The sequence below is a fragment of the Penicillium taxi genome (genome assembly GCF_028828555.1).
Source record: "Penicillium taxi strain IBT 34144 chromosome Unknown utg000005l_segment0_segment0, whole genome shotgun sequence".
Classification (NCBI taxonomy): Eukaryota; Fungi; Ascomycota; class Eurotiomycetes; order Eurotiales; family Aspergillaceae; genus Penicillium; species Penicillium taxi.
The window spans coordinates 4313466-4327288 of NW_026643207.1; the positions used below are offsets into that span (position 1 = coordinate 4313466).

Genomic DNA, 13823 nt, shown 5'->3' on the forward strand with positions numbered 1-13823 from the left:
CATTTAATACTGACGATCCATTGAAACACATCCAAGATCTTTCATTACTATTCTCCTCTTTCCCCTTTATACATGTACTCTTACTCCATGAATCTGCGGGATCCACAGAGCGGGGGTCACATGATCTTCAACATCCCTATCCAATGAAACTCAATCCTAGGAATCTCATCAACCCGGATTTTCCCGATCACCTCCTGCCCAGCTTTCCTTGTCCGCTTTCGGTTCACCGGCGTAACTCCTTGAAAACAGGATACTGACAACGGGTTCTTTCGGACTGACCTGTTCCCTTTCTTTACGGCCGAACTTCGGTTTATCACTTGCACTACTCGTCGTAAGGAGTAATCTCCACCCGCACATGGTGTGACAAGTATTTGCCGTCGAACTTCGAGCTTATATCCGTTTTGAGAATGGATACTCACAAGGAATTCTTACCGAAACATGGATTGGTTAAGTTCATCCCACCTATTGTGCGGACTAGAAGTAGTACTACCAAGAAACTCAATCTGCCTCCTCACCTAGGTAATCTGATCTACATCTCGGCATTCTTGGCTTAAACCCAATATGAGTATTTTGCATGTTGCTCTTTGTGACCTGTGCGGAGTACTCATGCACATTTGCCAATGCATATGTACTCCGTACTGTACTTCCCTCTATAACATAGACGCTAAGCCAAGAAGGGACGGCACTAAACTAAAACTAGAATTTATACAAATCATATATGCGCCGCTAGGAGAACAGGGCAGCACTTCTGGGCAGGGATGTAGCGGGAGAAGAGCCATGATTTTAGTGGAGGGAAAAGTAATTGGCAATCAAAAGAGCTTTTCTAGTTCGATGATGTGTTCTTCTTACCTGGGCTTCAGCATAGCCAATAAAAGCTTTACATAACTTTGGAATAGAGTACTACCATCACCTATACTCAATACTTCTTGACACTCACTTTGTGTAGAGCAAAAGATAATTTCAAAACACAAAAATATACAACAGTCAGGATTCGTATGTTATCACTCACAATTACTGACTGACTGGCGTGTGGCTTTCCGCAGATAATAAATAGTCCAGTAAGTGTCTCTGAGCGAGAAATAGCTAGGCGGCATTTCCTCAGGTCTTTTTTATCAGGTATCAGGTATTGATAGTATGAAATAAAAATTGGTATCATATATTCAACCAAAATTAGTCAGTCGTGGACTGAAAGTCCAGGGATATCTACCACCATACCATTACCCCATAGTACCATGTTTCCTTCCGCACACAATGCAGATATTATCAATTAGCTGGAAACCATGTTGGCAATTGTCGGAGTACCCCAAAGAAGTTTTGTGTCAGTTATCATAGGCATATATCACTCACGTAGAGCTAAAGTCAAGCTGCTCAAGAAGTGGTATATACAGTTTGGGAACCCTAGGTAGGTCTTACGGTCTTCAGCTCTCCGCCATACAGCTAACCTTGGAACATATATCTAACTCATATCAGAATGAAATATCCAATTTGTATCATCCAATAACACGAGTTACACGACTAAAATCAATCAGCATTCCACTCAGGCCAATATACCTAGGTACCTAGGTACTCACTTCCGACCTGACCAACACTCTTTCCTCTTCACAAATCATCTCCTTCCAAAGTTTACGAGTAGGTAACTCAATATTGCCGGATAAAACCGCAGCGAGATGAATCCATGACCTAGTTGATATGCTAAGACTCGATTTAAATATGCTACGACCGCTCATACAAAATACGAGGCTCACCAGCAGAGTTTCTATTCTACAATGGTATTGAATTTGAACTTTGAAGCGACAAACGTTGAAGTAGGTTTCATATGTTATATGATATCTAGATACAAATTAAAAGATTCAACATCAAAGTCTAGGATGGTTGCTTCCACTTTCATTCCTAACTACCTAGGTAGCCAATAGGTTAATTGAATATGGATAAGGTTATTTTGTGTCACATCAATTTATCTCAAAACTTATCATCTTAACAAGTTTGGGTCTTCTAATTTCCTACCAAGATTTATACATCGCTGGTCTTAAGAGAGTTCAGTAACTATCGATAACTACTGTTTATTCATCACGGCGCCATGTTGCCCTCATCTTTCGCTAGTTCCTCTAAATTGGTCGATTACTTAAGTATCTCGTAGGCTACAATGATCACAATCAAAAACATAATGAAGATCAAAAAGTTGTTGACTTTGGCACAAAGGATAGAGGTATTTAGTAATAAACGATGTATAAAATCCCCGCAATTCAGCCAATGGTGGATCCCGCAACTTTTTTGTCCGCGTTTATCTTGACCTTCACCTTCAACTTCAAAGGACCCATCTCAATCCTCCTCCCACCTCATAATAATAATAATATTAATTCACTATTAATACCTGATACAAGATTTCATTTATGAGCAGCTGATCAAAGTTGCAAGATCTGCCTCGATCATTGTCCCCTACCGAAGCATCAAGCATCGCACCTGCCTTCACATCATCGCGTCTTATCTCCACGCGACATTCATGACTTACCCCATCACCTCATCATCTCTTTCATCCGCACATCCATTTTCATTTTACCTCGTCACGAATCAGCTTATCGTACTCGATAGTACTCGATAATACACTAGCGCGACCATGTGGCTCGTTCCATCTATCGGCCCCGATGTGAGTTCCTCTCAGCAGTGAAACACAAAGTAATGATCTAACAATAACAGCTTGCCGCGCTCTATTTTGGAGATGAATCCACACAATCCAACTCCAGCCCATCTCGCCGCAATGGTGATAGGAAACCCATCTACCGTGGCTTCGCGCCCCCACGCAGAGATGAAGTCGCCGAATGCGACGAATTGGAACACTCTATTCGCATTGCAAAACATAACATTGCCACCTTTGGCTACACGTGGATCGTCCCGGCTGGATGTACTAAAACCATGCAGCAATTAAAGGAGGAAGAGGTTGAGCGCGAAGAGGCCATGCTAGCCGCCCAGGCTGAAATGAATGCTCAAAATATGATGGAGGATGCTGAAGGCATGGAAGGTGAAGAGGATGAGATTATGGAGCGTGATCTGGATGAGGAAATCCCTGATGCTGATGTGGAAGGCCTTATCGAAGATGGCGAGGAAGGCCTTGAAGAGGAGGACGACGAGGGTTACATGGAGCGTGACCTGGATGATGATTTCCCCGAGGGATATGCTGGAGACGAGTACGAGGAAAGTGGTATCTATGACGAGGAGTACAACTTCGATGACCAGCCTGATCTGGATGCTGAGATCCCTGAAGATACTGCCGAGTTAATGAGTGAAGGCATGAGCCAGGACCTGGATGCTGATATCTCTGACGCTAGCGATGGCTTGGAGCAGGAGGGTGAATGGCAACATACCGATACGGAGGATGAGTTTGACGAGAGCGTGGTCAATGTAGAGGCCGTCCGTGCCCACTTCAGAACCAGTACTCCCAATAGCCGTGGTCCACTGTCTACACCCCCTGTTCGCGAGGAGACAGAAGCCCAGCGACGCTTCCTGCAGCGCTGGAGTGGTGGAGGTGACACCACCATCGATTCTAGTCTGCTTTATGATGACGATAACTTGCGTGCCTCGGTCACCAGCCAGGGCAGTCAGCGCAGTCTACGCAGCCCACGGAGCCCACGCAGTCCACAAACTCAAGTCAGTCCACAACCTCAACGCAGCCCCCATAGCCCACGCAATGGATTCAGTCGTCGATTCCCCCGACATGTGGGTGGGCCGAGAGATAGTCTTACTTGATGGCCAGTACAGTTCATGTAAAAGTCGTGGGCTGGGTAGATGAACTGAGAGCTAGCCTTTGAGTCCCTACGCTAATTGGCATTTATAACCTCATCGTCAGCGTCATGGCCAAAAGCTTGATCTTTGAAACTAGCCATTAATTTGATATCATGGCCTTGGATAACATCATGGAGACGATCAATGTAGATTACTCAGTCTGTATCAATAGCAGTAGACATTATCTACTTGAATCTATCAATGATCAAGTCCAACTAGCGATAGATATGACATATAAGTGAGCGAACTACTAAACCCTCAGAGAAATCATTTACAAAAGAAATGGCATCGAGCATCACGGTAGCAGAGGATTACCCCCAAAAAGTCCAAATCAAGCAAAACTCCAAGATATACATGCAGACGCTGTATAAAGTGATGAAAATTAAAAAGGAAGTTAAAAACATCAACTCCTAGTAATGAATGAAATCGCCGGCAAAGAATTAAGGAGATGGAAATCTGATCAGAATAACCAGACGTAGAAGAATAAAAGGAAGACGACGAAGAAGAATCCAAGCCATACCCTCCAGCCGACACCAGTGCGTTCGGCCATGCGGAGCATACGTTTCATGTTTCCGCGGAGTCGGACTCGAGTATTCTCGAATGAGCCCTCGAGGTCGTTCATATGTGTAGTATCCCGGATCTCGTCGCCGATGGCCATGGTGATCTAGAATGTATCATCATCAGTACCCATCAATTGCAATTGCGTTCATGCGCCCGCTTACATCTTTCAACATTTTTACTTTGGCCGTTATGCCTTCTACCTCTGTGTCATTCTGTGACTCGAGTGATGAGAGGACTGCATCGGAATAGTGGCCCCTAGAAGCGATTGATTGTTAGCATTGAACGATCAACATGACTCTCCGTAGCTTGAAGTCATTCCAAGCTTACCTTTTATCAGGATTTCCGCTCCGAAATGTCGTCCCTGCCGGATGACTGTTTCCATATCCATATCCATTACCCGCTGGGCTGGTGTAGCCTCCGTATCCATATCCGCCCACCGGAGCTGGGGATCTGCTAGCGGGTCGAGAGTCACCACCATATGAGTCGAAGAGGGAGTTGGATGAGCGGGGATCGCGCTGGTGTGGGAATCTGTTTGGATTATCAGTATCTTGCTTTGAGCGTAGATGGTTATTTGTCTTTTGGAAAGGAGGACTATACCGTGAAGACATGGTCCGTTTTGGGACTGGTTCAGGTGAACCGAGGTTGTGGAAGGTTTGTTAATTAATCGCGTATACTGTGGATTTAGTTCGCATTTGATAGACTTGGTGGCATTATGGGACTCTCATGACTAGAATCATTCACACGATTGGCGTCGTCAAGATGACCCTTATGATTGCGGCAAACCACAAATGTGACCAAAGCGGTTTTAGTACTTCGGGCCGCAGCAGCACGTGATAAGCTGATCTTTGTTTACAATTCAAAGATATTATTTGGAAGAATTACAATTTATAAATGTAGGTAGACCGACATCGACTAGATTTCAACGTCCGTTATCAATGTGAACGTAAAGCAACCTCAAGGTCACCAAGGTACAAAAACCAAGTCATCGCATATGCACGGTCTACCATGTCAAATAATACTTGGAGTTTAAGGTTCTAAGCAAGCAATCCAATTAAAAGCTTCGTAGATTCGTTTTCATTCTTGTTTTCTGCGCCGTTTCGCGCGGTAAGGATGTTGAACAAGACATCGTGACTCTACAACAGAGAACACAAAAGAAAAGAGAGAGAGAGAGAGAGAGAGAGAGAGAGAGAGAGCTCAAAGCGCCAATTTCAGTCCTTTCAGCCATTCCCAAAAACCCGGTCGTTGTCATGAAGATTGGATCAGGCGATTAACCGCGCATCTCATGGTCGTTATCGCCATCGACACCCTCGTAGTCGTCGTCTTCCTCCTCGTCTTCATCATCATTCATATTCTTGGCAACCTCGGCGTAGTTGATCTTTACGCCGCGAGTGCGTCGGCCGCCCTGGATGATGTTTGCCTGGTCGACAGGCTCAAGGTTGTTGTCCTCGTCATCATCCTCTGTTTGAATATTAGTTTGAGATTGTACGGAGTGCCAAATGCTTATCAGAAAAGGTCTACTCTTTCAATTCCTTTTCGTGGGCACTTTTGATTGGGGTTATCGAGGGGATTAAGTACCATTTTGCTAATAAAAGCGCAAAGGTTAGCATGTGGGGTTTCCGAGGTAAATTGGCCCTCAAAAGAAGAAATTTTGCGCAGTAGAGCTTACGAGTTCGGCCTCACTCTCAGAAGAACTGTCATCATCCATGCTCATGTCATGAGCAGTATCGGTAGCCTTGCCCTTACCCTTCTCAGCGAAGGCGGCATCGTTAGAGGCGGTGTTGGATGTGGCGTGGTCACCCATAATGAATAGTATTTGTATCGAATGACACGAGAAAATGATTATGTGGAGGGGTAGAGGGGTGGAAGGAGTGGGAGGGGAGCGTGTTTGTAGAGGGGAAGAGCAAAGTAGACGGACAAAGTAAGGTGTAGCTTCCACCAAAACAACAAAAAGTAAGGGACGTTGCCTAGAGATCCCATAATGTGATTCGCCACAATTAATAGTGGATCCCGATGACAAACCTTGCCTTGGATCAATCGATTCTATATTGTTGTCTCTTCTGTCTTGCTATTGCTTCTATTCTTCATTGGAGTTCATTTGCTTGTACTTTATTATAATATAAGTCAAAGCTATAATTCTAAAATACAACTTTTATCGGCTGGACAGATCAATTATCCAATGCAAAGCACCGCTCCACCGAGTCCGAATTATTTCCCCACCACTTGGGCATTGAGATCTCCTTGCCAGCTCCAAAGCACAAGAATATGAGCAACATGGCCAAGTTGAAGCCAGCATCAAAGGCAGCAGCAATAATGTAGTTGTAGCGCTTCCATACTTCAAAGTGGTGTCGATACGCCCAATGCATCACAATGTAACCACCGATGATGGCCGAAGTATAGCCAGTACTGATGTTACCATAGAACATGGCTAGGCCTCCAAAGAAGATACTTACATTCCACAGATCAATTCGTAATTTGGGGCAGAACCGATGGAACATAAACAGTATAGGTGGGATGACAGCACCCACTAGGAAAGCCCATGGGAGGGGCTTCATCTCGTGCTCTTCAAATAATTTCTTTGGACCAAGAATCGCATACTGGATACCCATTGTGTTGGAGCTGCGCAAGCTCTGACCGGTCCATTGGTCAAGAGGGTCGGTTTTCTTTCCAGTCAAGTAGTCACCCTTGGTGTCCATGACCCATCGCATAACAGCATAGTTGATGGGAACGCCCATTAGAGTGCCCCAGATCTGAGAAAAGAAGATATCGCGCGGTGGTACATGCATATAGTGCCCAATCTTTTGGTCTTGCAGCATATACTGGGCACGGTACCATGCATCGCCAGCAATGGCGCCATAGACCGAGGGACCGCATGGGTGTTGGTGGTTTTGGCCAGCCTTTGTATGCACCATATATCCGTACATCAGCTCATTGAAAGAACCTGTCTCAAGCTGGTAGTTGGAGATGGCGTAGAGCCAGGCAAATGGGATAACGAAGACGGCAGCACTGGCAACTGCCACAAACAAGGTCCATATCGGGATGAAGAGGTATCCACACGCGATAACCACGATCAGAATAACGAATGCCACCAGGAATAGAGTTCCATACCACCACATTGGGATCTCCTTATATTGTCTCTGGATGACGTTTAGACGATCATGGTACTGCCAGTGGATGCCTTTGTCACTCTTAGTCCTATTTTCCGGTTGAGATCCATCTTTAGGTTGAAAAATCTTCACTAGGTTGTTTTTCACTTGTACATAGCCAAACGTGGCAATCCAGGTAATTGCAGCTGGAAGCTTAGCGTAGTCGAAGAAAGTCGCCCACACATTCTGCAATCCCATGTACATTGGTCCATAAGTCTCATAGGCAGTCTGGTTGAGATGATAATCCGAAGTAAGCACATCCGTTGTCGGATACTTCGTACCATTCGCCAGGAATAGACTGTTAGACATGAGGCCATGCTTGTAAGACCCAAGATTTCCCCATTTGGCGGCAGGTAGAAGAACCCAGCAGTTAAATACAAAGGCTAGGAACAGAATGACTTGTGTCCAGAAAGGTGTGAGCATGATAGATGATCCATTCCAGTTGACGTTTGACCAATCTAACGAGAGATTCAGGAATCCCATACCTCCCAGTCCGGAGCCTATGAAGTTGGCGACTTTGTTTTGTGGCGCAACCCAGCAAAGAAAAGCAAGTGATGAGAGAAAGGGAAAGACATACTCTGGTAGAAACTGCCAGAGTGTCATGCCTAGAAGGCAAAAGAAGAAAATCTTCATCTGACGGCGAGCGAGAGTCGAGGATGAGTCTGCTTTGCGGAAGGTCTCGAACAGATTGGTTTGCATCAATGCCTGTGGCCAGACATACGACGGATCTGGCAGCAGAATGTTACGTGCGAGGGCGGCAAGAGCGTATCCAATCCACACAATGGCCCACATGAAGAAGATCGCAACAGCTGGCTCGATTTTCGTTCCATACCAGAGCTCTGCCAGAACAATCGGGGTATACCCCATGTTGTAGGTTGCTCCAGAGGCTGCTGTTACAGTGACCAATACGTGCTCCTTGATACTCCATGGGCCTGGATTGAGGCTAAAACACCATCTCGTACCGGGAAATCCGATGTTCCATGCAGGAAGAGTATTGGCGAGGAAGTGGCCTGCGTAGTGGCAGGCGATCTGGACGAAGAATACGGAGTATGGGGCTTCGGTTGTACGGAAATGGCTCATCTGTGACAAGAATGCACCAGGAATAACGAAGATTGCCGACAGCACAAAGTATCGAAAGGAGATGGTGGGCAGCGTAGGGTCATCTTCCATATTGATCATTTGACGCACTTGGAGAGGCAAAGCAGCAATTTCAGGGTCATCATGACTTTCCTGCTCAATTGCAGCGGTTTCACTAAAAGCCTCTGTTTTTTCCTCGTCTGATATGACTGTTTCTTTCAACGCTGGTTTGGGGGGTATCTCGACGTCATTTTCTACTGTCACGGAAGACCTCGTCTCAGAGGCAGTTTCAGCCTGAAATTTCTGGTGCCGCTTGAATAAACCCAGGCGAGCCATCTTGACAAGATAATCTGAGCGGGCTCCCTTACAGATGGGTAATATTAAAAATGATCAATAGGTGACCAAGAATGCACGCATGGACAGGAATGAAATTGCAAAGTAATTTGACAGATATCTCGTAGAGATTTCACTCTACCTTAATATGTACGTACAAATCAATTTTGACTTCATGTCGACGGTCTACTCTCTTCTTTTGACCGGTCCACTCCACAGTCCACGTAGTCTGGTCGCACGCCATATCCTTAAACTTAGAAGTATGATCAGCCAACTTCGATCGAGCCAATTATAATATTTAGCTGGTAAGAACAGTGCACTGAGAGCTGACGTTAAAGCCGTCAAGTTACATCGTGGATCACTTTCAAAAAAATAATCAAACTCAGAGTGGTTAGGGCTAAGCTAGCGTGGATGGCGTAATTCGGTATATAAACTCAATTTGGCAGGGTTTGACTAATTTGAACCTCAGAATCCGTTATTATTAGTTAGAATAATTAGATTGTTCTTATAGCAACAGCTGGAAATCATGCTATGATTTTGACGAGTTCTTGAGAATTTAATTTCTTGGATACTGGGATCTGTTGGTAGGAGTATTCTGTCGTTGAAACTAATATACCTAGGTAAATCAACATTTGAACTTATATCCTCAATACCTCGATGTATTTCAGAGTGTCAGACCCTTGGACCGGCCTGGAACTACAAAGTAATACCACTGGATGGATTCTGACTCTTACAAATAGAAGTAAAACCCACTTCCAATGTTGAAATAAATGAATTTTCAAACATATTTCTTTGTTACAGTAAAGTGAAATGAAATAGGAAATAAATGAAAGAAGAGAGGCATCAAAAGGAGGCACAAAAGTACCTGATTTTTTACTCTGTAGCTACTTTGTTGCTCAGAGAAGGAGGTATATTTTAGGTTATGGCAGGAGTAAACAACTGAAGGCCAAGCTGGACCAGACCTGGCTAGGGCTGAATATATTGACACCTTATATTCCAGGCCCAAGACCTCATGCCTTGCTAGTAAGGCGCTATGCTGACTCATGAAGATGACTCATCTTCTGGAAAGTCCGGAAACCAAATTAGTTCACTATGAATTCATGATGACGCAGTCTCTGATTACAATACCAATACACTTTTGAAACTATTACTTCTTACCAAATATATCATTACATACCCCCGCAATACAGTGCACAGCTGGAATTAATACCACACAGATTACATCATACATACCCCACTATCAGAAAAAAAAAGAATCTCTAAGAACATTAAATCAGCCCACTAAACAAGGAATTACAAGGAATTCAAGAAATGAATGAGAAGATAGATTGTAGAACATGTTTATCCGCTATTAGACCCATCTGGAACCATGAAGACACCCCTCGAAGTCACTTTTCAAGGCCGTTGATGGGGCGTGGAAGCCTATGGATGGTCATAGAATCTGATGGATAACTATGGAATTCCCCCTACTAGAAGCTTCTGGAGAACACACCGCCCAGTATATTAGCAGCTTTTTCACCCAACCTTCCTTCCATTTTCCACTTTACTTTTACATCTACTATAATCCCTCTCTCTCCATTCCATAAAACTACCTCGAGGAATCCCCCTTTATCCTCTCTCCCTCACGAATTCCTTTTTCATTTCTTCACGACTACACACATACTTACACAATGGCTCCCGCTGTCGGTATTGATCTGGGTACCACCTACTCCTGTGTGGGTGTGTTCCGTGATGACCGTATTGAGATCATCGCCAACGACCAGGGTAACCGCACTACTCCCTCATTCGTTGCCTTCACCGATTCCGAGCGTCTCATCGGTGATGCCGCCAAGAACCAGGTCGCCATGAACCCTCACAACACTGTCTTCGATGCCAAGCGTCTCATTGGTCGTCGTTTCCAAGACGCTGAGGTCCAGGCTGATATGAAGCACTGGCCTTTCAAGATCGTTGACAAGGACACCAAGCCTATCATCGAGGTTGAGTTCAAGGGCGAGGCCAAGCAGTTCACTCCTGAGGAAATCTCCTCTATGATCCTTACCAAGATGCGTGAGACCGCTGAGGCATACCTCGGTGGCACCGTCAACAACGCTGTCATCACTGTCCCCGCTTACTTCAACGACTCCCAGCGTCAGGCTACCAAGGATGCCGGTCTCATCGCTGGTCTCAACGTCCTCCGTATCATTAACGAGCCTACCGCTGCTGCCATTGCCTACGGTCTTGACAAGAAGCAGGAGGGTGAGCGTAACGTTCTGATCTTCGATCTTGGTGGTGGTACTTTCGATGTTTCTCTCCTTACCATTGAGGAGGGTATCTTCGAGGTCAAGTCCACTGCCGGTGACACTCACTTGGGTGGTGAGGACTTCGACAACCGTCTCGTTAACCACTTCGTCTCCGAGTTCAAGCGCAAGCACAAGAAGGACTTGACCACCAACGCCCGTGCCCTGCGTCGTCTCCGCACTGCTTGCGAGCGTGCTAAGCGTACCCTGTCTTCTGCTGCTCAGACCTCCATTGAGATTGACTCTCTCTTCGAGGGTGTTGACTTCTACACCTCCATTACCCGTGCTCGTTTCGAGGAGCTCTGCCAGGACCTCTTCCGCTCCACCATGGAGCCCGTTGAGCGTGTCATCCGTGACGCCAAGATCGACAAGTCTTCCGTCCACGAAATCGTCCTTGTCGGTGGTTCTACCCGTATCCCCAAGATCCAGAAGCTTGTCTCCGACTTCTTCAACAAGGAGGCCAACAAGTCCATCAACCCCGATGAGGCCGTTGCCTACGGTGCCGCCGTCCAGGCCGCTATCCTCTCCGGTGACACCTCCTCCAAGTCCACCAACGAGATCCTCCTGCTCGATGTTGCCCCTCTTTCCCTCGGTATCGAGACCGCTGGTGGTGTCATGACTGCCCTTATCAAGCGCAACACCACCATCCCCACCAAGAAGTCCGAGACCTTCTCTACCTACTCCGACAACCAACCTGGTGTCCTGATCCAGGTCTTCGAGGGTGAGCGTGCTCGCACCAAGGATAACAACTTGCTCGGCAAGTTCGAGCTGACTGGTATCCCCCCTGCCCCCCGTGGTGTTCCCCAGATTGAGGTCACCTTCGATCTTGATGCCAACGGTATCATGAATGTTTCCGCCGTTGAGAAGGGTACCGGCAAGTCCAGCAAGATCACAATCACCAACGACAAGGGCCGCCTGTCCAAGGAGGAGATCGAGCGCATGCTGTCCGAGGCTGAGAAGTACAAGGCCGAGGATGAGGAGGAGGCTGCCCGCATCCAGGCCAAGAACGGTCTTGAGTCCTACGCCTACTCCCTCAAGAACACCTTGAGCGAGGGCAAGCTCACCATCAGCGAGGATGACAAGAAGAAGATCGAGGACAAGGTCAACGAGGTTATCGGCTGGCTCGACAGCAACCAGACCGCTGAAAAGGATGAGTACGAGTCCCACCAGAAGGAGCTCGAGGGTATTGCCAACCCCATCATCTCCGCTGCCTACGGTGGTGCTGCTCCTCCTGGTGCCGCCCCCGGTGGTGCCACTCACACCGCTGACGAGGTTGAGGAGAAGCCCGAGGAGCTTGACTAAGCGTATCGCTTCTTCTCTTTCTTCTAGCTTGACCCTGTTTGCTTTTTCTTTCAATTCCCACATATTTTCTTTACGTTTTCTTTAACGACTTATGGGACCTCGAGTTTTGTTTCTTTTTGCGCACGATTGCATAGATCAATCGCTGGGATACAAAAATCCTAGCCAATTCAAATCAAAAGATTTTAATTACTCTCTTCCATTAGTAAACAGTACGAAAGTAAGAATTAACGTAGGTCATCATATTCAACTTGAAATAAGTAAGCCATAGTAAGCCCAGGTTTGATCGAAGAGTTTTCTAGAAGTTTCAAACCTTGGAATTATACGCACTGCATTGTGCAGGTATTCTGAAGGAATAGACCTAGCTGTGACATATCACAATTACTGAAACCTGCACTACAAGGCTAGATATAGGAAGGTTCTGATTTTAATATATTTGTCCTCATTGGTATTGAGCTGATTGTATGTAACCACTTCAGGATCCAAGTTGAGTAAACAATCCTCGCAGCTACATCATCTCGGTCATAAGAAAGCCCAATTTGCGGAGAAAATCAGAAATTCGATGGAGGTGATGCTGAAGCTTCATAGGTTGTCCCATCCCGAATTCAATGAGAGAAATAGAGACGATGGACATCGCGACAAACGGTGTTTGAGAGTGTCATGAGTTCGTCTGGCTCCTTCCACTTCTCAATGGTGGGAACAAAGCCTCCTTCCGTGTTTGTTTCGGAGATGATGCACTTATGAAGTCCTTCGAGGTTCAAAACGAGCTCAAAGAGAATTGAGCGAGTAGAGCGAGTATGATCTCAACCTCTCATTTAAAGCTGAAGTCGAAATCACCTGAGTAGCATTAACTTAAAATTCCCACTCAAATTTGTCCAGGTGATAGGATTGTTTTGATTTGTCTTTGACAAATTAGATATCAGTTATAGCTCACTGAATGATGAAATATTGAAAGGTATTTTGCGTCCATTTCATAACTCGATAATCTAGTTTTCCTCCCGAGGTCTGCTGAAAGAGACATAAGAGGACAATTTGCTCTTCAGCAATCCTATGAACGGACACATTGAATTACATCCTATTATAGAGGGCAGGAGGAAGTGGTTTTCTTGTTTCGGTGTGGTGTGCTCATATAGTCTTTTGATGCTCGTCTTCCGCGGGAGGTTGGTTGTGGTTGGTATATCAAAAAGTTCAAGTCTCCTGTAATTGTCCATGGTTCGTAATGATATTTGGTATTTTTGTGCAGCTCAATGAAAGCAGACATGTAATCCCAAGGAGCTGATTTCTCTCAAATAACCTGATGAGGTTCTCCTCGGGGTAGTCGTAATACACTCAGACATTAAGTATGCCACTTAATGAA

At 45.7% G+C, this 13823-nt stretch overlaps 5 protein-coding genes across 5 annotated transcripts; 2 read left to right on the top strand and 3 right to left on the bottom strand.

The window, feature by feature from the left end:
- Window positions 1-2614: 2614 nt before the first annotated feature.
- Window positions 2615-3741, top strand: N7495_008878 (uncharacterized protein; the record flags this gene model as incomplete). The annotated part of the gene is made up of 2 exons (XM_057211529.1): window positions 2615-2644; window positions 2695-3741. The coding sequence occupies 2 exons, from the start codon at window positions 2615-2617 to the stop codon at window positions 3739-3741; spliced, it is 1077 nt and encodes a 358-aa protein (XP_057061072.1).
- A 496-nt stretch (window positions 3742-4237) lies between these two features.
- On the bottom strand, window positions 4238-4946 carry N7495_008879 (SNARE domain- containing protein; the record flags this gene model as incomplete). Its single annotated transcript, XM_057211530.1, has 3 exons — window positions 4238-4441; window positions 4500-4593; window positions 4666-4946. 3 exons carry the CDS (start codon window positions 4944-4946, stop codon window positions 4238-4240), a joined length of 579 nt encoding a protein of 192 aa, XP_057061073.1.
- A 659-nt stretch (window positions 4947-5605) lies between these two features.
- Window positions 5606-6139, bottom strand: N7495_008880 (histone H2A.Z-specific chaperone CHZ1; the record flags this gene model as incomplete). Its single annotated transcript, XM_057211531.1, has 3 exons — window positions 5606-5796; window positions 5914-5920; window positions 6005-6139. 3 exons carry the CDS (start codon window positions 6137-6139, stop codon window positions 5606-5608), a joined length of 333 nt encoding a protein of 110 aa, XP_057061074.1.
- Window positions 6140-6503: 364 nt separating this feature from the next.
- N7495_008881 (OPT family oligopeptide transporter) lies at window positions 6504-8894 on the bottom strand (the record flags this gene model as incomplete). Its single annotated transcript, XM_057211532.1, has 1 exon — window positions 6504-8894. The coding sequence occupies one exon, from the start codon at window positions 8892-8894 to the stop codon at window positions 6504-6506; it is 2391 nt and encodes a 796-aa protein (XP_057061075.1).
- Window positions 8895-10561: 1667 nt separating this feature from the next.
- On the top strand, window positions 10562-12469 carry hsp70 (molecular chaperone Hsp70; the record flags this gene model as incomplete). Its single annotated transcript, XM_057211533.1, has 1 exon — window positions 10562-12469. The coding sequence occupies one exon, from the start codon at window positions 10562-10564 to the stop codon at window positions 12467-12469; it is 1908 nt and encodes a 635-aa protein (XP_057061076.1).
- Between the last annotated feature and the right edge of the window lie 1354 nt (window positions 12470-13823).